Below are 26,483 nucleotides of genomic sequence, written 5' to 3' on the forward strand. Positions count from 1 at the left end.
GGCGGCCAGCGACCGTGAGCGCTGGAGCCCGTTGGAGCGGCTTATGGAGCCGAGCTCCAACATGGAAAAGAAAGTTGGAGCGGATTATGGAGCTCCAACATGACAGGCTCCTGGGGAAAGAGTCTAGTCACTGTGGGCACTATGTAAAACCCACAGCAGCACCTCTTGTAGGGCTGCACAGTGCATCTCCCTCATCAGAGGGGAGTACTGGGGGGTCAATTCTGGGCTGACCCTGAAGAGGGGTTTTGACGAACAAAACTACAAGTGTGCAGGGGGTGCAGGAAGGCAAAATCTACTGGTCATGGTGTCCAAATACATACAGCCAGACCACGATGGACACCACTGCAAAAATACTTGGGACCAGGAAACTGCGCATCCCTGAATGTTCCAGTCGTGGAAATAGCATCTGGAAACATGTCGGAGCAGGACTTAGGAAAGCCCTGGAGCTCATAAAGGCGACAACATTAAGGATCTCCTACAGCCAAAGACAGCACCCTTATGCACCCACCAGCAGAACAAGAGAAGCCAGTGAAAGCTCAAAGGCCGGGCATACAGGACAGCGGTCTTTTAGACCATAGCCCAGACCGGCCTTTCTGGAGGATGCGCAAACCCCCAACCCAAAAACAAACCCAGACACTGGCGCCTCAACCTCCACGAAGACCACACAGAAGAAGCAAACTTCCACTGGTAACAATGGAGGTAGGTGGGTCTGGTCCCTTACAAATTACAGGACGAGTGGATAATACACACATTGGTGGGAGATTACACTCTTTTGGATACATGGTGTATATGAACTACAGCCACTTGTATCCTAATCAGTATCCAGGGATATACCATTGAATTGTGCAAAAGGGGTAATGGGTAAACCCAACACAATTGGCTGGAATACATTGTACTATATATTCAGTACAAAATGGGAACTGGTAACTGCTAAAGGCTACTCCATGGCTAGCATCGACCTAAAAGATGCTTACTATTCAGTGCCTACACGGACTGATCACAAACGTTATTTTAAAAAATTCAACTGGATGGGGCAGCTCTGGTAGTATAGAGCTCTACCAAATACATAATCATATGATCATACTAATTGTGGGCATAACTTTGGAGTTGGCCTAACTAGCTGTAACAGCCACCATACAATTGGGTGAAAATTGGGGTTATCACCAATCCAGTTAAATCTAAACTAACGCCTACCAACATAATGGATTATTTGGGGTTCACTATTGACAGCTCACATGTCGGTGACTTTACCAAAGGACAAGGCTACAGTCTTAACTGAGGCCTGCAACAACCCCACTGACATCAGTGAACCGTCTATCAGATTGGTAGCAAGTATAATTGGCATATAGTGTATGCCTTTCCAGCCACACAATTTGGACGTTTGTATTACCAAAAATCTACAAAGGGCAAAATATAAACACTCAAAGTTAATACTGGTCATCTCAACAGACCAATAAACCACCAATCAAAGCTTATGGAATTAAAATGGTGGAGGGATAACATTCGGCATTGTTCCAACCCTATCGTTATCAGCAAACCCTTAGTGGTGCTACAAACTGATGCCAGTGCGCTTGGTTGGGGTACTACCAATTTCCATCTCCATCTGTGGTGGTGGATGAAAGGCACAGGAGGCATCATTATCACAGACACTGGGCATAAACTACCTGGAAATGTGGGGTGCGTTCTATGGCCTAAAGTCATACTGCTCTGGGATAAATCACCAGCGTGTTAGACTACAGAGTGACAATCTGACTAATACAATTTGGTAATGGTGTATCCAGAGAAATATTGGAATATCAGCTACTTACCTACCAGGTAACCCAAAATTCAGTGACAGACATCAGGTCACGCAAATTCAATAAAATAAGACTTAATCACCAGTTACCAAACTGTGTTTCTTGGGAACCAGAACCAGGGACAGCAGGGACAGATGCTTTTCACTGCATTGAGGGGACAATTGCCATTAACTGCGTCAGAAGTGCCCTATCAACATATCTATGGCGAGGATTAGAGCATCATTCTGTTGGGACTCACCCCTGGTAACCAAACTTATGAGGGGAAATTTTAATATCTATCCCCCAAGAACCAGGTACTCTCTAAATGGGATATGAGTATTGCCCTAACGTTGCTAAGGAATTGGTCTCCAGCAACAGCTCTGTCCATGCATAAGACTGACGCACAAAACAGTCATGCTGATGGCTTTGGTCACGGCACTAAGGGTACAGTTTGTACATAAGTTAAGGCTGGACTATATGACTTCTTCAACAGGAATATAACGATTCATATTACGAATGAGTCAAACAGAACAGACCGGGATCATCAGGCCTCAAAATAGAATTTAGGGATTACCCTACAGATATCGTCTCTGTATAATAAGACAATTATTGTTCTATATGGAGAACACCAAAAACATCTGAGGCTATGAGAAGGCACTACTAATCAGCCACAAACAAACCCACAAAAAAGTGTTGGTTCAAACTATTTTCAGATGGCTGAAACAGGTTTTAACAACAGCTGGGGTGGATACTAACATATTCAAATCTTATTCCACCAGGGCTGCAACTACATCGGCAGCTATGGAGTTGGATGTACCAATGAACCAAATCCTCGAGACAGCAGGATGGATCAGGGGAAAATGTTCCAACTATTCTACCACAAACCAGTAGTTAAACTGGAACTTTGCAGAGCCAAGTTTAAGTTCTGTAATATAATTTCACCCCATAAATAGGGGCTATAATTTGTTGTTAACAATTTATCATGGATTTCAATGTTGGATTCATGTCTAAACATGTTAACACAATTCCTCCCACAGTTAATTAAGGCAGATGTGATGCATGGACTCGTTTCCACGGCATGAAATCACAGAGCTTTGAAATCTTCACGTAGTCACTCACGTGACTCCGAGGTAAAATAGTAAGATTAAACGAGAACTTACCAGTTCGAAGTTTGATCGTTATTTTATGAGGAGTACGTTGAGGGAATACGTGCCCTCCGCTCCCACCCTTGATCATATACTCAACTGGTATTTTCTTCTCTAATCTTACTATGTTCAGTCATTACAGTTATCTGTGATTTCACACCGCTGTTTTGAAGAATGACACGCATGCGTCCTGGCGGGGTTCTTCACGTATTCCCTCAACGTACTCCTCATAAAATAACGATCAAACTTCGAACTGGTAAGTTCTCGTTTAATCTTACTATTAAACACTCTTGATTCTTGACTCTTGAAACATGGTTTCCTTTTCAAAAACTCATGTTGTGTCTGGCCAATCATATTGTCAAATATCCAGTTTAGTTTTCTTAATAATCGTAGCAGGTATTTTCCCCATAACTGATGTTAATCTAACCGTTAAATGTTTTTCTTCTTCCTTAAATAGTGAGATTACTTTTGCTACCTTCCAATCTGTGGGATTCATTTCTAGAATCTACTGAATTTTAGAAGACAATAATCAGTGTGCATCTATTATCTCTGTAGCCACCTCTTTTAAAACCCAACAATACAGTTTAGGATGTTTTAGCAATTTATTAATTTTCCGTTCCAATGGTATCACCATTACTACTTTCTTAATAATAATAATAATAATAATAATAATAATAAACTTTTGAAGCTTCTTATTCACCACAGATCTGTAATTCAACACAATTTCTTGTTCTACAAAGACTGGTACAAATATTTGTATAACTTCTCTGCCATTTTCTTATTCTCTGAAATAATTTCTCATGTCTCTATCCAAAAATGTACTAATCATTTCCTGTTTGTGTATCTATAGAAGATTTTACAGTCTATGTTTGTATCTTTTACCACACTAATTAAATTTCCCTTTCAATCTTTTAGCCCTCCTTTGCTGAGTTCTGGGATTTACCCAGTCAGGCTGAGAAATATGACTTTTCACAATTGCGAGTGGTCAATAAATCTAATTTTGGATTTATCAATACATTAACAAAAGACAGGAACACATTTTGAAGCTTTGTGGCCTTTCATTCTGCCTAGAAAAAGTTCTCTTCTGTTATATATTTGTCATAAAATTGGAAGCAGATGGATAAAGAAGTTATTTAGAATTTCCCTCCAATTAAGAAACAGAGATCTTAAAGCAAAATGTTACATTGTCAATACAACCTTACAGCCTGCTTGGGACATATATTGAGATTCCTGTTTTTAATCATGTAATTTTGGAAAGTTGGGGTAAGTTATTCTGTGATGACATTGGAAGGTCAGTACAAGAATCCCTTTGTTCTCTGCTGAAGATCTAAACCAACACAAGTATCTCCCTGCATGCAATCCGTCCTTGCCATTCAATTCAATGGGAACCATCTGTCCTAAGTAGGTTAACTTTGTTCTTTCCTCTGCAGGAGACTGCTAAAAATAATTCCATTGTTCTTGTCAATGGGCCCCCTGATCTACATAAATTTGGTAGGTCATGCCTGTCTTATAATATAATTTGTCAAAGTCCATCCCTGAGTTGGTAAGAATATTAGAGAGTTAATATTCTACGTCCCAGATGGTAAGTCTATGGTTTCACTCTGATGTGTTTTGCTAAGGGCAGTCTTTTAAAGGCGCAGATTGTTCATCAAGGCCAAAAGATTAGGGGGTAAATTCCTACTTTTGAGTTTTGTTTCATATGATTGGGCTTGTGGGGACTGGGAGGGATGTGAAAGGTTGGTGCTGATGATATCCAACATTTAACATTACTTCAATCTGAGATATTTTTCATATGTCATATTTCCGATGACACAGAGGAGGATATTTGGCCGAAGAAGACCTCACTGGTTCACCAAGCAATCCCATTTGCCCAACAATTTTCTCTGTAACCTATTATTCCTAATCCCAGATGCTATCATCATCAAGAGCAAGTTGGGGTGGTTGATCGATTAATCTATCAACTCATACATAATAAAATAGGATTTGTGTAAATGGGAGCTTTATGGTTGGCGTGGAGTGCCTGATTTGTGTTGTATGATTCTATGACTCTGTGACTCCTGTAGTGGGAATGACTGTCACCATAAACACATCCAAACAAAAAATCCAGTAAACCTTTATAGAGTGCCTGCAATGTTTGCAGGACAGCCCAAAGTATTTTATAGTTGCTGGAGCAGTTTTTGAAGCGGGTAAAGTGTCAGGAATTAGTACTCCAGAATATTCGACATTTACCATGTTACTCCAATCCTGATGACTCAGAAAGAGGCCATTTGGCACATTAAGTCTATACTGGCTCATGCAACAATCCCATTCCCTCAATAATGTGTAAAACAAAAACAATGTGAATAGAGCAAGCACCTGCAAACAGCAGCACATAAATAATATTTTGAAGATATAGTTTAAGGGATAAATACTGGTCAAGGCACAGTGAAAAATGTCATGAGATATTTTATGTCCCACTTTGCCCCAAACCTGTTGTTTTGTTTCCCATATCGCTCGAGTGATCACCCTCAAAAACAACCTCATGTACTATGCAGAACCTTGTGACAGGACTTTTGACTCAGTGCCATGTCCACTATTTATGCTAAATATATGCAATGAGGTGAGTACAAATTACAGTTCAAATGTGTTCCTGAATCACAGTACTGACTAGTGTGGTTCTCAGTCCAGAATAAGTCAGGCACAGAAAGGGTAGAATGTAGAATGGACGGGTGAGGAAGGAGCGGGCATAAAACAGGATGAAGTATGATTGTGATGTGGAATGGGAGGGATGTGGAATAGATGTGTTGTCAAGTGGAATATGGTGTAGAATGGCAGGATGTGGATGAGTGTATTGAGGGTGGAGTGGAGTGGAGTTGGCAGGACGCGCATTGGGTGTGGCATGAAATTGGTATGATGTACAACGATCCTCACATCTGTTATACTGTAGCTACTAGCAACTGCTAACACCCGCAAATAAACAACAGTGTACCCACTAACTACAGATTTCCAAATGACATAATGTACTTGCTGGTAAATACCAAATGCCCTAAAAATGAGCATTTCTTTAAGACAGTTTTATGATATCAAGTGCACTGTCTTGTAGGGATGGCATAACATTCAATTGAACCCCACAATCTCCTCACTGCACCAGAAAATTTCCTCAGGCAATATGTTCATGGCCTCACAAGGTAGGAGGCAAATCTTGACCTAATCGAAGGGCATTGGGCAAGATAAGAGGTTGAAGTGTCAGTGGGTGAGTGTTTTGGTGCCAGCAACCACAGTTCTATTAGTTTTAAAATAGTTATAAATAATGATAGAGCTTGTCCACGTCAAAGTTCTAAAATGAGGCAAGGCCTCGATTGACGGCATAAGACAGGAGATTGCAAAAGTCGATTCTAGTAGGTTGTTTGCGGGGAAAAAGGACGTTTGGAAATTGAGATGTTTTTAAAAGTGCGACAGTGAGAGTTCACAGTGCATTCAAAAAGTATTCAGACCCCTTCACCTTTTCATCATTTTGTTACATTACAGCCTTATGCTAAAACGGATTAAATTCTTTTTTTTTTCATCAATCTACACATAAAACCCCATAACAAAAAAGCGAAAATGGTTGTTTAGAGATTTTTGCAGTAATTAAAAGTAAATAACTGAAATATCACATTTACATAAGTATTCAGACCCTTTACTCAGTACTTTATTGAGGCACCTTTGGCAGCGATTACAGCACTACATGCTTGGCACACCTGTATTTGACAATACGGGGAGGAAAGATGATTTACGATGGTAAGCTAGCCAAGAATATAAAGCAGGATAGTAAAAGCTTCTTTAGGTATGTGAAGAGGAAAAAAATAGTTAAGACCAAAGTTGTACCCTTCAGGACCGAAAAAGGTGAATTTATTATGGGGAACAAGGAAATGGCAGATGAGTTGAACAGGTACTTTGGATCTGTCTTCCCTAAGGAAGACATAAACAATCTTCCTGATGTAGTAGTGGCCAGAGGATCTGGGGTGACAGAGGAACTGAAGGAAATCCACATTAGGCAGGAAATGGTGTTGGATAGACTGATGGGACTGAAGGCTGATAAATCCACAGGGCCTGATGCTCTGCATCTCAGGGTACTTAAGGAAGTGGCTCTAGAAATCGTGGATGCATTGGTGATAATTTTCCAATGTTCTATTGACTCAGGATCAGTTCCTGTGGATTGGAGGGTATCTAATGTTATCCCACTTTTTAAGAAAGGCGGGAGAGAAAAAACGGGGAATTATAGACCAGTTAGCCTGACATCGATGGTGGGGAAGATGCTGGAGTCAATTATAAAAGATGAGATAGCCGCACATTTGGATAGCAGTAACAAGATCGGTCGGAGTCAGCATGGGGGAAATCATGCTTGACTAATCTTCTGGAAATTTTTGAAAATGTAACTCGGAAAATGGACAAGGGAGAGCCAGTGCATGTAGTGTACCTGGACTTTCAGAAAGCATTTGATAAGGTTCCACATAGGAGATTAGTGGGAAAAATTAGGGCACATGGTATTGGGGGTAGAGTGCTGACATGGATAGAGAAGTGGTTGGCAGACAGGAAACAATGAGTAGGGAATAACGGGTCCCTTTCAGAATGGCAGGCAGTGACTAGTGGGGTACCGCAAGGCTCGGTGCTGGGACCGCAGCTATTTACAATATACATCAATGATTTGGATGAAGGGATTCAAAGTAACATTAGCAAATTTGCAGATGACACAAAGCTGGGTGGCAGTGTGAACTGTGAAGAGGATGCTATGAGAATGCAGGGTGACTTGGACAGGTTGGGGGAGTGGGCAGATGCATGGCGGATGAAGTTTAATGTGGATAAATGTGAGGTTATCCACTTTGGTAGCACTTTTACTATCTAAATGGGGTCAAGTTGGGAAAAGGGGAAGTACAATGGTATGTGGGGGTCCTTGTACATCAGTCCATGAAAGTAAGCATGCAGGTACAGCATGCAGTGAAGAAAGAGAATGGCATGTTGGCCTTTATATCAAGAGGAATCGAATATTGGAGCAAAGAGGTCCTTCTGCCGTTGTACAGGGCCCTAGTGAGACCACACCTGGAGTATTGTGTGCAGTTTTGGTCCCCTAATTTGAGGAAGGACATTCTTGCTATTGAGGGAGTGCAGCGTAGGTTTACAAGGTTAATTCCCGGGATGGCGGGACTGTCATATGCTGAGAGAATGGAGCAGCTGGGCCAGGACACTCTGGATTTTAGAAGGATGATGGGGATCTCATTGAAACATATAAGGTTATTAAGGGCTTGGACACACTAGAGGCAGTAAACACGTTCCCGATTTTGGGGGAGTCCAGAACCAGGGTCCACAGTTTAAGAATAAGGATAGCATTTAGAACGGAGACGAGGAAACACTTTTTCTCACAGAGAGTGATGAGTCTGTGGAATTCTCTGCCTCAGGTGGAGGCAGGTTCTCTGGATGCTTTCAAGAGAGACCTAGATAGGGCTCTTAAAAATAGCGGTCAGGGGATATGGGGAGAAGTCAGGAACGGGGTACTGATTGTGGATGATCAGCCATGATCACATTGAATGGCGGTGCTGGCTCGAAGGGCCAAATGACCTGCTCCTGCACCTATTGTCTATTGTCTATTTGGGTAATTTCTCCCATTTCTCTCTGCAGATCCTCTCAAGCTCTGTCAGGTTGGATGGGGAGCGTCGATGCTCAGCTACTTTTAGATCCCTCCAGAGATATTCGATCGGGTTCAAGTCCGGGATCAGGCTGGGCCACTCAAGGACATTCTCAGACTTGTCACAAAGCCACTCCTGCATTGTCTTGGCAGTGTGCTTAGGATCATTGTCCTGGAAGGTGAACTTCTGCCCCAGTCTGAGGTCCTGAACGCAGGTTTTCATCAAGGGGGTAAGGGAGGGGGAGAGGTGGGGGGGAGAGGGGGAGAGAGAGGAGGGGGAAGAGAGGGGGGGAGAGAGAGGGGAAGGGAGGGGAGAGGGGGGGGGGAGTAGGGTTGGGGGGGAGGGGGGGGGGGGGGGGGGGGAGAGAGAGAGATGAGGGGAGAGAGAGGAGGGGGAGAGAGATGTGGGGGAGAGAGGAGGGGGTAGAGGGTAGGGGGAGAGAGGAGGGGGGGGGAGAGTAGAGGGGAGGGAGGAGCGGGGAGACAGGAGGGGGAGACAGGAGGGGGAGACAGGAGGGGGAGAGAGGAGGGGGATAGGGGAGAGAGGAACGGGGAGGGGGGGAAAGGGAGGGAGTGGAGGTGGAGCAGAGGGGGGGGGGGGAGAGAGGGGGGGGGTTAGAGAGAGGGGGTAGGGAGGGGAGGGGGAGGGGGAGAGAGGAGGGGGGAGGGGGGTGGGGAAAGGGAGGGGGAGCAGAGGAGGGGAGGGGGGGGAGAGGGTATAGGGGGGAGGTAGGGAGGGGAGGGGGGGGGAGGGTGAGAGAGGAGGGGGGGGGAGAGAGGAGGGGGTAGAGACAGGGCTGCCAACATTGGTGAGAGTTGGGAGTGAAAAATTGCAAGAGACCATGCCCGAGCGAACATAGCGACCAAGGGGGGGCGGGAGGGGACATCCCTCCTCCAATTAGTACGGAGCTTTCGCATTTTTAAACTTGAAATTGTGCAATTGGTAGCGAGTCTTTTAACTTACACTTGAATGCAATATTTATGCTTTAAATTGGATTAGCTATGAATAAGGTTAGTCTAAATTACATTCCTAATTACATTCCACAGTAGATCAACAGGTGCAGCGCATGAATGATCTTAGTGTATTCATGTATGGAAATCAGATTATAATCAAGCACTTGGCCCATGTTGACCAACCTGGGTCTCACTGCACACCTGGTACTGACTCCAGTTGCATACCTTCTCTCATTCCTGACCCTGAGTCCAGCCTTGCACCTGGCCCTCTATTCTACCTTGATCATAGCTGCTTACCTGCTTAGGTTCCCAGTGCTGAACACTCCCATTGTCCCAGCTTTGACTGCACACCTTGTACTATTCCAGACCTTGACTCTGGATGCACACTTGGCCTTGCTCCTAGCCCCTCTGCACTGACAATATATCTGGCCCACATATAAAGCCCCATATCTGACCCCCTGGACTGAACCTATTACGTTTAGGTATTATTAGGTAATCTTTTATGGGGCACTTCATGGACCAAATTTTGTATAACAAAATTTGCTACATCCATTGGCTTCCTTGTTATCTAACATGATAGTTACTTTGTCAAAGAAGTCATTAATTGGTTGAACACAATTTCTCATCCATAAAATTATACTCACTCAGCTGTATAAGTATTCTGTTACCATTTCCTTAATTTTCCTAACAAACTGGCCTGAAGTCATTTTCACCCCCAATATGTTCAGTATTTTGCTATCTTCCTCTCAGCTGGGACTTTTCGGAAATGCAAAGTCTAATAACAATATATATTTAAGCAATAATATTCTATTTAATTTGATCTTGAGAGTACATAATATTTTCTGTAGTATTCATAACATAACAATGATAAAAAAAGATCTTGGGATCTTGTTTTGATTGCTTCGTTCGGTATATGAAGAGGAAAAAAATAGTTAAGACCAAAGTTGGACCCTTGAAGACTGAAAGGGGTGAATTTATTATGGGGAACAAGGAAATGGCAGATGAGTTGAACAGGTACTTTGCCTCCGTCTTCAGTAAGGAGTACACAAACGATCTTCCTGATGTACTAGTGACCAGAGGATCTGGGGTGACGACGGAGGAACTGAAGGAAATCCACATTAGGCAGGAAATTATGTTGGGTAGACTGATGGGACTGAAGGCTGATAAACCCCCAGGGCTTTAAGGAAGTGGATCTAGAAATCATGGACGCATTGGTGATAACCTTCCAATGTTCTATAGAACCAGGATCAGTTCCTGTGGATTGGAGGGTAGCTAATGTAATCCCACTTTTTAAGAAAAGTGGGAGAGAGAAAACAGAGAATTATGGACCAGATAGCCTGACATCGGTGGTAGGGAAGATGCTGGAGTCTATTATAAAAGATGAAATAGCGGCACATTTTGATAGCAGTAACAGGATCAGTCCGATTCAGAATTGATTTACAAAGGGGAAATCAAGCTTGACTAATCTTCTGGAATTTTTTGAGGATGTAACCAGGAAAATGGACAAGGGAGAGCCAGTGGATGTAATGTACCTGGACTTTCAGAAAGCATTTGATAAGGTCCCACATCGGAGACTAGTGGGAAAAATTAGGGCACATGGTATTGGGGGTACTGACATGGATAGAAAATAGGTTGACAGACAGGAAACAAAGAGTAGGGATTCACGGGTCCCTTTCAGGATGGCAGGCAGTGACTAGTACGGCAAGGGGTACTACAAGGCTCGGTGCTGGGACTGCAGCTATTTACAATATATATGAAGGGATTACGTAACATTAGCATATTTGCAGATGACACAAAGCTGGATGGCAGTGTGAACTGTGAGGAGGATGCTATGAGAATGCAGGGTGACTTGGGCAGGTTGGGTGAGTGGGCGGTGGATGGCAGTTTAATGTGGATAAATGTGAGATTATTCACTTTGGTAGCAAAAACAGGCAGGCAGATTACATGGTGTCAAGTTGGGAAAAGGGGAAGCACACCAGTATCTGGGGATCCTTGTTCATCGGTCAATGAAAGTAGACATGCAGGTACACCAGGCAGTGAAGAAAGCGAATGGCATGTTGGCCTTCATAACAAGAGTAGAGGAGCAAAGAGGTCCTTCTGCAGTTGTACAGAGACCTAGTGAGACCACACCTGGAGTATTGTGATCAGTTTTGGTCTCCAAATTTGAGGAAGGACATTCTTGCTATTAAGGGATTGCAGTGTAGGTTCACAAGTTTAATTCCCGGGATGGCGGGTCTGTCATATGCTGAGAGAATGGAGCGGCTGGGCTTGTATACTCTGGAATTTAGAATGATGAGGGGGATCTTTTTGAAACATATAAGATTATTATCGGGTTTGGACATGCTAGAGGCAGGAAACATGTTCTCGATGTTGGGGGAGTCCAGAACCAGGGGCCACAGTTTAAGAATAAGGGGTAAGTCATTTAGAACAGAGATGAGGATACATTTTTTTCACACACAGAGTTGTGAGTCTGTGGAATTCTCTGCCGGTTCTCTGGATACTTTCAAGAGAGAGCTAGATAGGGCTCTTAAAGATAATGGAGCCAGGGCTTATGGGGAGAAGGCAGGAACGGGGTACTGATTGTGGATGATCAGTCATGATCACATTGAGGTGCTGGCTTGAAGGGCCGGATTGGTTTCACAAGTAGATAGGGTGGTGAAGAAATCTTTGACAAGTTGGTCTTCATCAGTCAGGGAATGGCTGCCTCGTCAACAGTCTGTCTGTCCCTTTCTTCTTCGTTGTTTTTTTAGTATGTGTTAAATGTATGTTTTTTGTGTTCTTTAGCTTTTTTTATGGGGGCGTTGGGGGAGTGGTTTGGTGGAAACTTTTTCAAATCTCTTACCTCGATGGAAATGTGATTATTTTCTGTATCGTATCTCCTTCCACACTGCGGCCTGACATCGAGGAGTTGGCGGCCTTTGCTGGAGACCGACTTCGAGAGCTCCGACTTCGGGAGCCTATGGAGCCTGTGATCCCTTTGCCAGGGATCGACCTCTGAGCTCTGCCGCGGGAGCCTGCGGACTTTAACATCATGGACCTCGTGGTCTCTGGTAAACTCCAAGCCACTTTGACCGCTCCGACACGAGAGCATCGACTGATCCGACGCGGGAGCTTCGATCGCCCCAATGCAGGAGTTTCGATCGCCCCGATGCAGGAGTTTCGATCGCCCCGACGCGGGGGCTTCGACTGCTGACTGCGGGAGCTTCGATTGCCCTGATTGCTGGAGAAAAATGAGGAAAGAAGATTAGTGAGGAATGTGGGGAATCCGCTGTGGTGGATGTTTATGTTAACTTTTATGTAATGTGTCTTGCTGCTTTTTTAGTATGGCTGTATGGTAATTCGCATATCACTGTACCTTAATTGGTACACGTGACAATAAAAGACCTTTGAACCCTTCAAAATATAGAAGTTGAGATGTTATGTTACAGTTATACAGGGCCATATTTGGAATATTGTGTTCAGTTATAGTCACCCTGTCATAGGAAAGATGCCATTAAGCTGGAAAAGGTGCAGAGAGATTTATGAGGATGTTGTCAGAAATGGAGGGCCTGAGCAAGAGGGAGAGATTGGGCAGGGTAGGACTTTATCTCTTGGAGTACAGAAGACTGAGGGGTGATTTTCCTGGGGTGTATAAGACCATAAAGGAAAAGATAAGGTGAATTCACAGAGGCTTTTTTAAAAATCAAGGTAAGGGATCAAAAAGGGCTGAGAGGGCTAAACGCGAGCAAAATGGACTAGCGTAGATACAGCATGGACAAGATGAGCCGAAGGGCCCGTTTCCGTGCTGCATGACTCTATGAGACTCTGACCACAGTGAATGCAGTACATTCAACAATATGCCGAGTTTTATAAAGGAAGTTAAAAAAAACTGTTCCCACCGGCGGGTGGGTCCATCACCATTGATTGACGATAACTTGTAGGAACAAGGTGATTTTTATGTAATACAGCGATCAGTAGTGGAAGTGGATATATATTTGGAAATAATCGCTGTTGGTCAATGAGTGAGTCTCACTGCGTAGCTCATTCTGTGTCTTCGCATGCATTATTGGACTGGCAAGCCCTTTCACCGGGAACTGTGTGTGCTGCTAAACAACGTTAGACGTGAAGATTCGGGTGAAGGGAAAGACGCGACGTTGTTTTGTTATTTCATCCTCTTGAGCTTTCGCCGGTGTTACATTTTGAACGCAAGTGAAGTGGGGGGCTCCTTATCGCCCGTGGTGGTCACTCACTGAGCGTGTAGATGCGGGACGGGAGGAGTTTGTAAACACGGAGACAAGGGGATTGATTCCTCTGCCGCTCGGTGACTGGGTGCTGGCAGCAGTCTGGAGGTGAAGCTCTCTTGTTCCCAGGGACTGCGGGAGGGACGGGAACCCCGCACAACGCCCCGACAAGGAGCTGCTTCAGCCTGAGGGTCATTGAACATCGCTGATGTCACTGCAGGAAGGACGGGGCGCCCCGCGTCTCACTCCACCCGCCGGGACTCCCATCTGAAGGAGCAGCTGACAGCAGCCCAGCACAAGTATCGCTCACTCTCCCGAGCCGCGCCAGTCTCCAGGTGAAGCAGACGCAGGGTCGTCACCCTCTCATCGCCCCTTCTGCCAGCCCGGGGACAGAGATGGTCGCTGGGTCAAGCAGAGACGCGTCCCGGGCAGTGGGGATGTCGGAGCAGGAGTCCTGAGCGCCGACAGCCCTCGCCTGTGATGAAGGAGGCGAGGGGGTGCTGCCTGAACAGCCGAGGGGTTTCGGAAGGAGATGGTCGGGGGGATCGGAGCGTTGGAGAGGAGGGCTCCTGTTTATGGATGTGATTGAGGGGTCCTGATGTCTACCTACCTGATGATCTGTGCGATCCTGCACTTGGGAGTGGAAGTCAGTCTGGCCGTTAGGCACGGACCGTGCACAGGTGAGCGCCCAGGGGCCAGGGGTGTGGACACGGGGACACGGGGACACGGGGACACGGGGACACTGACACTGACACAGGGGCAAGAGGTCCCGTCTAGTGACAGGTGGCAACTGGTCAGCGTGGCGGGTGAGAATTATGACCGCAATCAGCGAGGACTGGGCAACGTTCAGTTCTGTGAGAATAGACACAATGTGTAGAAAGGAAATTCAGATGCTGGTTTACACCGAAGATAGACAACGAGCACGGACCCGCAACGTCCTGTCTATTTCCCCCCCTTACTCAAGATACCAGTATCTACAGTCTCTTGTGTGGCCGTATGCAGTGAGGAGAGTATCGGGTGATAATGAGGCGGTTGGTTTCCTGAGGTCTGGCGTGGCAATGAAAAAACCGCAGACTCTTCCGCACACAGGCACACTGTTAGGTTACTAGGTTATTTCTCAGCTGCTGCGCTCCTTCCCCGCTTGCTCATGGCCCCCAACATCCCCGTCCCATCACAAATCATCCCCTTTCACTTTGAATGGTCTTAAGTAGGAGATTCCTCGGAGACAGCAGCTCACCCTTCAATCATCTTCCCTGGGCGATCTCCAGTGACAGCGCTCAAAATGGAGCGTGAGTTTAAGAGGGTCTGGTTTCTGGCGTGTGAATGATGTGCTAGTCCTAACGTGTCCAGCTGAATATCTAGGACCACGATGCCAGGATTGCACTCTGGGAGAAGATGCTGATGGAAGTATTCTTGTCCATTTCAGTGAAGGTGGAGGATCTCATGAATATACCTTTGGTGGTATTTTTCTAGTCCTTTGAGATGCCTGTAGTAGGTAGTCCAACTCTTAGAAGTATAATGGACAGCAGGGATAAATGGTACCCAGCAACATTAATGTACAATCTACAATATATAGTGTAACAGGCAGAATGAGTCTGTTGAGTGAGCATGTAACAACAAATCAACAACTGTGAGTATACAGTAGAGGCACAAGGAACTGCATATCTTGAGCAAAATACAAAGTGTTCGAGGAACTCAATGGGTCAGGCAACATCTGTGGAGGGTATATATACAGACAGCTGACGTGTTGGGGTCAGTACAGTGTTCCGTATGACAGGTTAGAATGGGTCAATAGAATCAGGGAGAATGCAACAGAACACTCTGAGACAAGGCAAAACACAGCATAGCATGCGAGAATTGGGAAATATTTCAGACAGTTGAGAATGAGGCAATAAAATGTTTACCAAGTGGTCTTGGGATGAATTGTGCTGGAAGAGGTGGCAGTCTCTCGGTACTTGTTTGTACCAGGTCAGGGGATAGAGGCTTTACCCCATCAGGCAGGCTGGGGAAACCCCAGTTGCAGCTCTCGCAATGTGCCAACCAATACATTGGTAACACCTTTTAAACATCTCTGCCAAAATCAAATAAAAACGTTAAAAAATGGTAAATAATTAAACCATTATTAGGTTTGATCAAATAATATAAAAAATTATCTCAAAATTACTTAATTTTACAATCTGTCAATTCTGTTTGGAAGTGAGGATCAAACAATTTACTGCATTACAGGTGAGAATGAGACAAAGCAGAATGAATGCTGGTGAAAGCCGGATAATTTTATTGTGTGGCAGGTGAAAATGAAACAGAATAGTTCAGCAGGTAAGAGGAGACAACACACAAAGTGTGTCCAAGTGAGGAGGAGTAAATAATACTGTGGTGTGAGAATGTGAATGAACAGTCTGTGAAAGGAGGGGGATGAGACAGTACGCACTGTGGCAGGTAAAAGGAAATAACATGTATACAACAGATGAGAATATTACTGACCATATATGATGTAAGACATGAGAATGAAAGAAATGCAGTGAACTGGGTGAGGACACAACAATTACAGAAAGAATGGGTGACAAAGGAATTTATATAGATATTCTCATATCTATGACTCATTTTGCTATATAGTCAATGAAGCACTTTTGGAAATGTGGTCTTTGTTGTGTCACTGACATAACATCAGGAGTAGAGCAGCCAGTTTATGCACAGTTAGCTCTCATAAACACCATTGTGATAATGAGCTAATAAACCATTTTCTTTAATTCAAATCTTGTTTGCGGATTGCGCACCCCCCTGCTGTTCTTTGAAACTGTGCAATGAAACCTTTAAATTTACCCGAGAGAGCTGGTTTGAAGTTTCATCCAAAAAATGAAAGCCCTGAACCTGCTGGCAGGTTGCAGCTAGTCAATCAGTCAGTTTGTTCCACTGATGGACTCTGCATGGGATCCCGCAGTGAAGCATGAACTGCCCTGGCTTTTCGACCAGGCAAACTGCTCCAGGATCCTGTCAGACTAAACATGGAAAAGCATTCACAAGATCATTCATTTTGATGCAGATTTTGCATGTGCCATAAAAATAAATACATATATTTTATGAACTTGTGTGTTTGCAGGAATGTTTAAACATTTTTAATAATGTTTTTATTATTTTATGATTTAAATTAATATCATTTAAAAGTGTTAATCGCTTATTTCATTCTTAATCTGCTTTGGAACATTGGACGTATTCAGAAATGTTATAGGAAGTTGATGACTTCTACAGCTGAGGGTCTGGCTTTGCCTTATAGTGAAGATCTTTCCAAGAGTTTCAAGGAGTCTGAATTCCACAGACTTGATTATATCATTCAACCTCCTGGGTCCTCACAGGGTTGAACATTTTGGGCAAATTCAACCCAGCTTTCCAGTGAACAATCTAAGCAAGTACAGTAGATGTCAGGTAACTGGTGTCCATTTAGTAAGCACATGTAGATAGAGAAGATACAACAACACAGCACGGGAACTGTCTTTTTAGACAATAATGTCTGACCACGATGGCAATTTAAACTGGACTTCTCCCTGCATGTGGTCTACATCCCTCCATTCCCTGCTAGTTCATGTAATTTTTTTAATGGGTGATAGGCCCATTAAACAGAATTTTGTCAAAAAATAGCGTGTCAGATGAATATACAATGTCACAAGTAAAGAGGAACCATATATGTTGTGATGTGGTTACGAAATAATAGTCAAGTGCCACAGATGAGGATGAGGCTACAACATTATTCTAGGTGGGAAATTAGACCATTTATTGTGTGTTTACAAGAAAGGGCAATATATGCTGCAATAGGTCAAAGTGAGTAAACACATAGATTGGCAGGGCAAAATAAGAAATATAAAGATGTTATTGGAAAATGTAAATGTATGGGAAATGACGTATGAGAAGGAGGCAATATGTGGCAAAATATTTCAATGACAAGTGTCACTGAATGTTGCAAAATGTCATCATGACACATATAGAATGTGACAATAGAGCTAACATATGCTACAGAGAGCATAGAAACATAAACACATAGAAAATAGGTGCAGGAGTAGGCCATTCGGCTCTTCGAGCCTGCACCGCCATTCAATATGACTATGGCTGATCATCCAGCTATAGTAAGCTATAGAGGGGCTATAGTAAGATACTTGCAAAAAATATATTATTTGTTGTTAATATTATTTGTTGTTCATTTTCTGGATGTGGACAGCATTTATTGCCCATCATGGTTGCCCTGGTGAAGGTGATGGTTGGCCACCATCCCGAACTGGTGCAATCCACCTGGAACATGAGGGATAAACCTTCTTGAACTCATCCTCACCAATCTACCTGTCACAGCTGACGATTTAATAATAATAATAATAATAATAATAATAATAATAATAATAACTTTATTTATAAAGCACTTTAAACAACTGCAGTTGCCATAAAGTGCTGTACATTGGTAGGAGTTAATCCACAAAGTCCTTCAGAGATGAAATTCCATCTGAAATCTTGAGTGGAAAAACAAATGCTCAGGAACTCAGTGGGTCAGGTAGCATCTGTGGAGGGAAATGGACAGATGATGTTTTGGGGCAGGGCTATTTCTTGTGATATCCTCCATCTTGCTCTGTGGCCTTCAGTCAGAACAGATGTTATTGCTTGAATCTTAGTTCACACAATCTATAATCTCACTGCCCTGCAGTATCTCCACTCTTACCTGCAATCCAGGAACTCCTGAGGAATCCAGCAGAATATGGAGGGATAGTACTAGGTGAAGCTGGTGAGGCCAAATTACAATTGTTAAACAGTGGAAACAAAGAGAAAGTTGTGCAATCTCACAACTAATCTCACAGGAAAGCTCCAAAAGATCAATCACGCGTGACAACTGGCATTTAAACAACCAACAGATGAGGATGACTTCATTGAAATTACCACTTCCTCAATGTTGGTAAGTTCAGTATATATGCAAAAGGAAAGGGTGATGAATTCATGACAATTCTTTAGCTAAAAATGCTGGATGGACAATTGTTATTAGCCTTCTCCTAAGATCTCCATCAACAGACCCTTTCATATGATTTGATGCACTGGATGTACCACTGGGCCTGTCAATCTTGCAATAACTCTTAGGATTTGATCTCCAGATCTATCCACCCCTCTATCCATCTTGTTCCAGCCCGGCTGCAAGACTGCCATCTCCTCAACAGAGTCAAATGATTTAAATTAATCTAGAGAAAGGCTCCCTTGTTCAAATATACTGATAATCTGCAACATATGGGAATGTGGTTGCAGTGTGGTGATGATATCTCAGCCACATTATCCATACAGTCTTGTCTGTTGGCTTACAGCTAATGTATCTGGAACACTGCAGAGACCACCGATGAGAATAGATTTGGATGAAGTCACGTAACTGGAACAGGCCAGGCTCTGAAGGCATTTTGTAAAATAATAATCTTTAAATCAGGGCATTGATCAACCTGAATCCAAGCTAAAGAGTAATTTGAATGGTAATTGGTGTGAGCCAGGCATAACTAGTGTTTACAGAGGAGATCTGCCAGAGGGCAGATAAAGTTGCATCTTATGGGACCCTAAAGGTTGCCACAGTCAGGCTTAACCTGAAGCCATGACCAAAATGTTTGAGTGTTCAATTTTGATTCATTCAGAACACGGTCCCAAACATCTGAAGTCCTGTAACATCTCTGGAAACATTTTTTACTCTATGCACAAGCACAAGTTCAATCAAAATTACAATAGTTCTAAAATGATAAGCCTACTGTGGATGGTGTGAAGCTGCTGCTGAAAATAGCTACTACATCACTAAGAAATTGGATAACGGCACGAACAATGCCTCCTTTACATCGGCGGGACCAAGTGTAGACTACACAACCATTTCGCTGAACACTTGTTCCCTGTCCACCAAGGCTTGCTTGGATCTTGGATGCTAATCATTTAATTCCTCTTCCCATTCCCATATCAACCCCATTGCCTAAATGAGGCCACACACAAACTGGTTCGATTTGCCCTTTAGTGTGGAGTTTGCATTTTCTCCCAATAACTGCATGGATTTCCTCTCGGTCTGTGGATTTCCCCCCATGTCCCATAGACAGGTGAGTTGGTTGATTAATTGCTTCCCATAAATTCCTCCTAGTAAACAGGTGAGTGGTAGAATCTGGAGTGTTTGTTGGGAATATGAGGAGAATAAAAAGTGGGATTAGACAAGGGTTTCTGTAAATGGTGCCTAATGGTTGGTATGGATTTGCTGGACCAAAGAACTTGTTTCTGTGCTGTATAATGCTGAGAATGATTCCAACACTGCTATAAATTACAGTTCCTGGATTGAGGTCCTTTAATTTCTATCATTAATATTGATCACTCATTTTTAGATTTACAGCCATTGGATCTCCTATCAGAAATTGCTGAAGCCTCTCGAATGGAGATATATGGAGTCAGGATGGTCCAGGAACAAGGAGTCCGTGGGCTGCGATTCAATAAGGATATGAAGGCAGTCAGCTTCTCCGCCTCTCTCATCTTCAAGGTCTGCCATTACTTCCCAGCTGAATTCTCCATTGTTCTCACCCTGAAAGTGAACAGCTTGAGATTAAAGGTACTTCCAAAAATGAACACAACCAATGGGAGATTAACAAACTGCTTGTCAGAGTACACTTACTAACTACTTAGTTATTGTCAAAAGAACTGAAGTTGAACATTGAGGAATGAAAATTTGACAGGTGTGCTTAGGTGAAACATGATTGTGATCAGCAGATGATTGTGAAGATTGTGGGTTCAAGTCCCATTTCGGGGTCAAACAAAGTCCTGTGCTGTTGAGGGTCTTGCCTTCGGATTGAGATATTATTGCTCCCAGACAAAAGATTCAATGGCGCTATTTGAAGAAGGGCAAAGATGGTTCTTTCTGATCTCCTAGCCATTGGCTAATATCACAATAAACAGATCATCTAGTCATTTACGCATTGCTTTGTCGTGCTTTGATAAGTTGCAGACAGTGCAGATGGGTGCACAATGCAAACATAGGTAGGAAGGTCATCTGTGCAAAGAACATAAAAGGTTATGTAGATAGGTCAAGAAAATGGAGAAAGATCTAACAAATGGAATATAATGTAGGAAAATGCGAAAAGTAACAAAGAAGCATATTATCTAACTTTGAGAGATTGTAGAGCTCTGAGATGCCGGGGGAGGAGATCAGGTGAGGAACTATGGAGGCCTTCATGGTGACTTTGGTATGTTGCCACTGCTTCCCTGCCATGTGATCTTGTGATAGTGAGCCTGTTCTGTGGTGGCTGAGTGGACCTGAGTTGGACGAGTCAGAGATAGCCGATCAGAACAATTCCAAGTTCCAGTCTTTTATCATTATCCACTCCTGATAATGTGCGTATTCAAACTGCAAGGAAAATGCACTTGACTGGGGTGAAAGGAGGTTGTGAGGTACTTTCTAATTCAAACAGTGGCAGAGGCAGCACAGGGCTATGCAGTGGCACAGCTAGTAGTGCCAGAGACCCAGGATTTCTCCTGGCCTCAGGCATAGTCTGTGTGGAGTTAGCACCCAGTGATATGGTTGGTATCCTCCGGTTTCCACTCACATCCTGAACACATATAAGTTGGTGGGTTAATTGGCTGCTGTAAATTATCCCTGGTGTGCATGTGAATGGTAGAATCTGGAGGAAGTTAATAGAAGTGTGATAAAAATGAGATCAATATAGGATTAGTGTGGATGGTTGATGGTGTGGACTCAATGCACCAAATTACATTTTTTCCTGCTGTATCTCATTAGGACTAGATGATTCCGAAATCAGTTGTTAAAGAAACCATCGGGATTTTCACCCTGAATGAGGTCTCTTGACAAAAGCTGTGCTTTGTAAGAGAATTAAGCTAGTAGGAGAAAGTGGCAAGACAGGTTTCATGGAGTGGTAAAGGGTTAGGTATGGTATGGTATGGTATGGTATGGTATGCTTGCCTTCATCAGTCAGGGCATTGAGAATAAGAATCAGAACGTCACGTTGCAGCTTTCTAAAACATTGGTTAGGCAACATTTGGAGCATTCTATGCAGTTCTGGTTGCCTCATTTCAGGAAGGATGCAGAGGCTTTGGAGAAGGTTTAGAAGAGGTTTACCAGGATGCTGCCCAGATTAAAAGGTATTAATAAAGGTATTGTGGCTACAAGGAGAGATTGGACAATTTGGATTGTTTTCTCTGAAGGTGTCAGATATATAAAATCATATATATATATAAAATTATGTGATGCATGGAAGGTGAGAGAGTCAGAACTTTTTTCCCAGAGTGTACATGTCAAAGACCATAGGGCATAGTTTTAAGGTCCGAGGGAGAAGGTTTAAAAGAGATGTGTGGGGTAATTTTTTATGCAGAGAGTGGTGAGTGTCTGAAACATGTTGCCGGGGGTGGTGGTGGAAGCAGATACAATAGTGACCGTTTAAGAGGCCACAAGACATGTGCTTGATTATGCAGAGAATGGAAGGATATGGATCACATGCAGGCATTGGGGGTTAGTTCAGCTTGACCATGTTTGGCACAGATATTATGGGTTGAATGGTCTGGTCCTGTGCTGTGTGTCTGTTGTTGTAGGAGATATAGATAAAGACACATTTATAGAACCCTTCATGTCAAAGCAAAATGTTGACAAATCACTAATGACACACAGGGAAGTCTTGCAAGTGCAATGAGCAATCATGTTGGTTACCAATCAAGGCAAGTCTTGCCTCTGCTTTTCATCAGATATTCCTGGGAGATTTCTTGCATTCATTTGTGGGGGCAGCCAACATTGTACCTGAAAGGATTTAGTTTAGAAATACAGCGCGGAAACAGGTCCTTCGGCCCACCAGATCCGCGCCGACCAGCGTTCCCCACACGTTATCCTACACCCACTCGGGACAATTTTTACATTTACCAAGCCAATTAACCTACAAACCTGTACGTCTTTGGAGTGTGGGAGGAAACCAAAGATCTCAGAGAAAAACCCACGCAGGGCACGGGAAGAATGTACAAACTCCGTACAGACAAGCACCTGTAGTCGGGGATCGAACCTGGGTCTCCGGCACTGCATTCGCTGTAAGGCAGCAACTCTATCGCTGTGCCACTGTGACTGCCTGAATGCAGATTAAATCTGCATCAATGCTGCTCTGTGCATGCCTCAGACTAGAGCTGGGGTGAGCTCACAATCATTCAGATGCTGAGTTGCTGCCTCACACCACCAGAGACATAGATTAGATCCTGACCCCGGGTGCTGTTTGCATGAAGTTTGCATGTTCTCCCAGTGACCACATGTGTTTTCTCTCTAGGTGCCCCGGTTTCATCCCACAGCCCAAAGACGTGTGAGTTTGTAGGTTAATTGCCCTCTGTAAATTGCCCGAGTGTGTCGGGAGTTGATAATTAAGTGGGATAACGTAGAACTAGTGTGAATGGGTGATGGACTTGGTGGGTCAAAGGGCCCGTTTTCATGCTGTATCTCTAAACTAAACTGAACTAAAGATCCGTGGGTTGCTGTTGTTGATCTATCAAAGAAAGTGGCCTTGTAGATACGTTGGGAATCTTGCTGGTAATTGTGTAAATTTCATTTGCATTCTAGACAAACGAATATATCTTCACATTGCTCCAGGAGAACTTAAACCACATGCTGCTGGGGCTGAGGATCTCTCCTGACAAGGTCCACCTGGAGTTTGCCCACAGCGACCTGTCCAACAGCAGTAAGAAGCGGATATCATTCCAAGATGTCTACCTGGCTGACCGCCAGTGGCACACCTTGGTGCTGGCTGTGTCGGCCAACTTTGTATCTCTCATCGTGGACTGCTGCCCTCCCATTGAAATGTGAGTAAGTCTCAATGCTCTCTGTCCAAGGTTGCAACAGCTAGACCTCTCCAGTTTGCATTTCTTGCCCAACCAGTCTTGCCTAACTCCAACCATCTACTTCCCCACCCAACCTTTGAGTACCAACCACCTCCAATTTAGCAGCTAATCCTTGACTCGATCCTTCCACAAACTATCCTCTCCAAACCCAACTACCACCATTCCAGGCTCTAGTCCTCATTCCTCACTACTCCTGTCCCAAGAATATACTTACAGTGATTCATTTTCAGTTTTAATCCAGTTATGCTCAGCAGGCAGGCATTTCTGGAAATGGCAGCCTTTATCGTTTATCCTCACTTGCCACTGAACTGAGGAGGCAGTTAGTTCAACTACATTGATGAGTCTGGACTCACATTTGGTAAGGATGGCAGATTTATTTCCAGAGCTCCAGTCGGTTTATCGTGTCTGGGACGGAGACTAGATTTAATTGCATCCAATTAATTATTTAAATTTCCTTGCTTGCTGTGGTGGGATTTGAACTTTTGTCTACGTGGTCTTGGCTGCTGGTCCAGTAACTTAACCATAATGCTACCGCCATGGTTTCACACAAGCAACTGAGCAGATTTACCTCATTCCCTTCATGCGCTCCAGCAGCGCAGAGGATGTGAAGGAAAGGACCTGTGTGTGTCAACTCTGTCATTAACACATTAACAAACAAGACTTAGACCTCCTGTGCCAATATAAATTTCTGCACTCAGGCACTGGGATAAAACATTTACTGGCACACTATTTATGAATTGTTTAATATATTTAAAACAACAATATTCTGTTCTTAGGTAGTAGGGTTTTGCTAATATATAAGGCAGTAAACAGACTAGGCAAGTGGTTAACAAAACTAAACGAGAGATTAAAAGATTTGTTTTAATCAGGGTTTGTGTCATCTGGAATGTATTATATGAAAAATTGAATACATAATAATTATGAAAAGAAAATTAATTATTACATTGGAAAAAATACTTCAAGACCTTGAAGGTAGTTTTGTTAAAAAAAACTAGCACAGGCATGATTACCTCCACATGAACAGGTGAACAGCAAGGTTTTTTAAGGATATATTGTATGGACTAGACTTATTAGTTTAGTTTAGTTTATTAGTTCATTGCCACGTGTTCCAAGGTACAGTGAAAAGCTTTTTTTTGCTGCTAACCAGTCAGCGGAAAGAATACATGATCACAATTGAGCCATCCACAGTGTACAGATACATGATAAAGGGGATAAGGTGAATGCCCCTTATAGTCCCTTAAGTGTGGAGCAATATGATGTGATCTAATTGAGACAATTCTCTGAACTGTGATTAGTTTTTAGTCAGGATAGCATTACATTTTATTATTTTTCTCTCTGTTTTATCTCTCTCTCATCCCCCTCTCCCCCTCCCACTCTCTCCCACCTCTTTTCTTCTTTTGATCCTGTCTATCGCTGTCTCAGTATCTCTCTCACACACATGCTCCCAGTCACTCCCTCTCTCACTCGATCACTCTTTCTCAACACGCACACACACATTCTTGCTCACTCTCTCTGCCTCTTCCTCTTCCTCTTCCTCTATATCTATCACTCACTGTCACACACAAATACACATAATCTCTCCTGCTCTCACACATATTTTCATTCTCCTTCTCTCTCTCTCTCACACTTATTCTCGCTCACTTTCTTTGTCGCTTGCTGTCTCTCTCTCTCTCACATTCTTTCACACACACAAATATATTCTCACTCACTCTCAAATCCCCCCCTGTCGCTCTCACACATTGTCTCTCCCACACACAGGTACACCCTCTCTTCTTCTGACTCTCTCTCTCTATTACTCTTATTGATTCACCTTTTTTGGGGAACTTGCCAGAATTTACACATGTGTCCCCAATGATGTGCCTGGATTTCACCTATTTGTTCCTCTGAAAACCTTGTCATGCTGCACCTGTATAAATAGAAACTGTACTTTCCGCAGGTATATGGACGTTCCCTTTCCAGAATATTTAAGCACGGCAAGATCTCGATTTTACATTGGGAACCGGAGGCGACGGAAGGCACTGTTTACAGTAAGTGTCTGTGGGCAGGATACAGATCAGGGTTAAAGTGTATGAGATTTATGACTGTGAAATATATAAACCAATGAAATTCTGATAATCTGCGATCCAATCATTTGGAAATCCTGATAGTCCAGCGTCTGGCTCATCATGTTGAACATGTCAAGGGAACCACAAGGGTCTTGAATAGTCCAGATGATCATTGCATACCATTGGCATCACTTTAGTCAGTTCCAATAACTTGCCTTAACTCTCAGCTACTCATGGCAAGAACACTGCAGAACCAAGGACACTCGAGCCTTGAGTTGCAATATATTGACGATGCTTCCATTCACGCACGCTCAGTGACCAACCTCCTATATATCACTGACTCTTTCACCAAAGCTTTGGAAGGATGGGCCTCACACTCAACATCAGCAAAACTGAGGCCCTGACCAACCTTTTTTCTGCAGCAACTGCTCTCGGAAAATAAATGTTAAAAACAAGGCTCTGGACAAAGTGGAACCTCAGGAGTTACCACCAGACAAAGGCAGACATCAGCGATCAGATTCACACCATATCCTCCCAGCACAGCCTTTAATCTATTGAGGGAAAGTTTATTAAAAGTTCAAGGCACAAAACTCACTGTCAGACAACAGGAATCCCTGCTCTCCTATAGGCTCCTGAGATTTGTACTGTCTACATTAGGCACTTCAAGGCTCTGGAATATACCGCCATTGCTGTATCCACAAAACTTTCCAAATTTTGGGGAAGGATAAGCAAACCTATGTCGCCCAACGTTCTTGATGTTGAGACCCTCATTGGGAAGGTCACACCACTCACATGCCTGATACCAGACTTCCAAAACAGACCCTCCATTCCAAGTTCTGTCAACAAGCAGCTTC

General features: G+C 43.5%; 1 protein-coding gene across 1 annotated transcript in view; it reads left to right on the plus strand.

Annotated features, from left to right (window-relative positions):
• The first annotated feature begins 12,292 nt into the window (after positions 1-12,292).
• The window catches only part of LOC129698944 (thrombospondin-type laminin G domain and EAR repeat-containing protein-like), a 60,337-nt gene continuing 46,146 nt past the window's right edge, over positions 12,293-26,483 (plus strand). Inside the window, exons 1-4 of the mRNA XM_055638432.1 lie at positions 12,293-14,415; positions 20,095-20,315; positions 23,307-23,545; positions 25,521-25,611. Coding sequence (XP_055494407.1) covers positions 14,334-14,415; positions 20,095-20,315; positions 23,307-23,545; positions 25,521-25,611 — 633 coding nt within the window. The 5' untranslated portion in view covers positions 12,293-14,333. The remainder of the gene's footprint in view (positions 14,416-20,094; positions 20,316-23,306; positions 23,546-25,520; positions 25,612-26,483) is intronic.

The sequence above is a fragment of the Leucoraja erinacea genome, chromosome 7 (genome assembly GCF_028641065.1).
Source record: "Leucoraja erinacea ecotype New England chromosome 7, Leri_hhj_1, whole genome shotgun sequence".
In the NCBI taxonomy this organism is placed as follows: Eukaryota; Metazoa; Chordata; class Chondrichthyes; order Rajiformes; family Rajidae; genus Leucoraja; species Leucoraja erinaceus.